Here is a 2935-nt window from a genome sequence, read left to right on the forward strand (position 1 = left end):
TCCAGGAATCCCAAAGCTGCCTTAGTGGCTTTTCAAGCTGTTTTTGTGTGCTTTGCTGGAGACTGGAAACTCGTGCTGATAGGATGCTAATTCTAATTACTTGCAAGTAAGGCCAGGCTGAAACCTCCTTGTTTTTGTTTCCTAGAGAATGAACTGGGATCACATCTGCATTTTATAAAAGCTCCTGAATAGTTGCTGATCAACAACAACCGGCGGCCAAGGCTTTGCCTCAAGAAACTTGCATTGTTTTTCAGTTCGGGTTGCTAGATACTAAGTCCTTGTAAAAAGTCTGGGTAAGTCATTTAAAGTCTGAAGCTGAGTACTGTGCTTCCCTGAACCACTAGCACTAATTGTTGCTAACACCAATTATATGCAAATGGCTCCTGACTGCATTATTTGGCTTCCTTGGTTCCTTAAAGGATAGTTGTTGCTATCTTAAGATGTACTGGTATCTTTAGTTTCTACAAAGCAGGGTGATTTCAGACTGTAAATGGAACAAAAAAAATAATAATTGTTTTTCTCTTTTCCTAGTTTCAGTTTAAAAGCTGCAAAAGCACTGGAACAGCAGGGCAGGGAGGCTAGAAGAATTTCAAAGCTGTGTGTTTAAGAAGTGCTYGTGCGGTTTGCTCTCAGTTACATCACGGAGTGTGTGTGTCGGGGTGGCAGGTTGCCTCTCTGCCACCCCCGCCCCGAGCAGCACACGGGATTTTTGGGGGGCAGGTGTCCTGTTCTGGTGAACGCGGAGGAGAGGTGACTCCTGATGGCAGCCACACCTCGGGTGACCCGGCTGGCCGTGCCTGGCGCCCGACAGCTTTCCCGGCCATTCCTAGAAGCCGCTGTTGATCTCCTGCCCGGGATCGCTTGTCTGTGACTCCGGCCATCCTTCTCCTGCAGTTGTCGCTGGGGGCTATCACGTGTCAAGGCAGGCTGCTGCTGCCAGCSACCCGCTGGCTCCTTGGGCTCGCTCGCCCAGCACCGGGTCAGCGGGCGCTGTGGTGGCCGCAGCTCACGCGCAGGTCGGGGCGCGCGCAGCCCTGACGCCAGGGTGGGATGTGCTCCAAGCCCAASGTGAACAGACGAGCAGCGCCATGAGCCCCGCGAGCTGCCGGGAAGCAGGGGCTGTGGAGGAGCTGGAGGGGCTTGCGAGATGCTCTCGGTCCAGGACTGCGGTTGAGAGATGTGGCCTCAACGCCGTCCACCTGTGCTTGGTTGTGCCCAATGTGCAGGAAGGAGAGGAGCTCAAGAACAGTAGCCAGCTATGGAGGAACTCTTTACAGAACCACTGGGAGACACAGAGAAGTCATGTTCATGCTCCTGTTCTACATGTGGCACACAAATCCCTGTGCTCTTTGCTCACAGTGAAGCGCAGATGGGGTCTCACGGCACCGCGGTGCCCACCGTGATGGCAGCGCGGCTAAGCCCTTGCCCTAGTCATTCCCTGCTCAGAGGAAGACCTGGGCACCACACAGCTGGTTCTGCGCCTTGTGCCGTCCCCTGGGAAGCGCAGCCAGAAGGGGAAGCCTGAGCTCGGCTCTCATCCTGAGGGGTGTTTGATGTCATGGCGCGCTACCTTTGGCCTGCGGCATGCGCTGGCTATCCAGTAACTTCCAGGCAGGGATCAAGTGGGCTCGTGCTCAGGCACGAGCTGCTTGGCACGTTCCTGCCAGCAGAAGCGGCGATTCTCCTGTCTGCCTGAGGCACCAGTGCCCAATCCATGAGGCTGATTTAAAATGGTCTCGGGGCAGGGTGTTCTGCAGGAAAGTCCCCAGCCACAATAGCAGCTACCCCTTTCCCCCAGATGTAAAATAGCTTGCACCTATTGACTTCAAGAACAGTGCAGAGGTAGCTTATCTTGATGGATTCATTAACCTCCTTTCAAATTGCTTCCTTGATAGACTACTAGAGTGTACAGAAAGATAAGTATGGGGTAGGAAGAGAGAAAATAACGTAGCAGGCAAAGGGCTTTACTAGGGCTGAGGAGCTGYGTCCTCTGAGGGCTTAATGCCAGATTCATCTAGGAAACACGTGAGTCTCTACACCTCAAGATGAAATGRGGAGGGCTCAGCGAAGGCGCAGGTGCAGGGCGCAGAACTCAAGGCAGGGGATATCTCTGCACAACCATCACCCCGCGTGTTTTATGAGCGTCACAGGACAGCAAGAGCCTTGGATGGCGTTTCAGAACAGACGCTGTCCCCTTCTGGGGTATCGCTGGTAGGAAACGTACTCCTCTCCTGCGGCAGGGCAGGAGCAGCCTGAGAGGAAGCTGAGCCGCTTCCAGTAGCCCGGGATTCCTGCCCGGGGAACAGGAACTGCTCAGTTATCCTCGAGGGTTTCCTTCGTGCCCGCCTTGCTCCTACAGCAGCACTTCTCAACCTGTGGCCCGCAGCCCTTGGAGGGCAGGGGGAGGAACTGCCCCAGCGCGCGCTTCGTGGTAACCCCGAGTGCGGGATTTAAAAAGCAATAATAATAATAGCGAGAAGAGGGGAGAGCCCTCCCTGGGACGTGCCCGGCCCGGCGCTCGCTCCGCGCGGGGCCGCGCGCTCTGCTGCTGCCGCTGCCACCGCGGGGGCGGCGCGGGGGGCGGCGCGGGGCCGCCGCGGGCGCACGTGGCCCCGCGCCCCAAAAAGGCGCGGGCGGCCCGTGGGAGCGGCCACTGCGAGCCCCGGCCCCCGGTGCGCGAGGGACCCGCGGCAGGCTGCGGAGCGGCGGCGGCTCCCGCCCCTGCGGAGGCTTCCGCGGGCTCGAGGCAGCCCGCCCCGCCGGCACCATGAGCCTCACAGCCGAGAGCCACCGCATCCCGCTCAGCGACGGCAACAGCATCCCGCTCCTGGGGCTGGGCACCTACGCCGACCCCCAGAAAGTAAGTGTCGCGGCGGCGGGGGCGCCCGCAGCCGCCTCCCTCGCGGCGCAGGTGGCGGCGGCTCCGCCGGGACCC

At 58.6% G+C, this 2935-nt stretch overlaps 1 protein-coding gene across 1 annotated transcript in view; it reads left to right on the plus strand.

Annotated features, from left to right (window-relative positions):
- The first annotated feature begins 2580 nt into the window (after positions 1-2580).
- AKR1D1 (aldo-keto reductase family 1 member D1) overlaps positions 2581-2935 on the plus strand; it is a 35366-nt gene continuing 35011 nt past the window's right edge. The window contains exon 1 of the mRNA XM_026037262.1: positions 2581-2860. Within this exon, the coding sequence (XP_025893047.1) occupies positions 2768-2860 (93 nt within the window). The 5' untranslated portion in view covers positions 2581-2767. The remainder of the gene's footprint in view (positions 2861-2935) is intronic.

The sequence above is a fragment of the Nothoprocta perdicaria genome, unplaced genomic scaffold, assembly GCF_003342845.1.
Source record: "Nothoprocta perdicaria isolate Ctin4 unplaced genomic scaffold, notPer1 scaffold_195, whole genome shotgun sequence".
Taxonomy (NCBI): domain Eukaryota; kingdom Metazoa; phylum Chordata; class Aves; order Tinamiformes; family Tinamidae; genus Nothoprocta; species Nothoprocta perdicaria.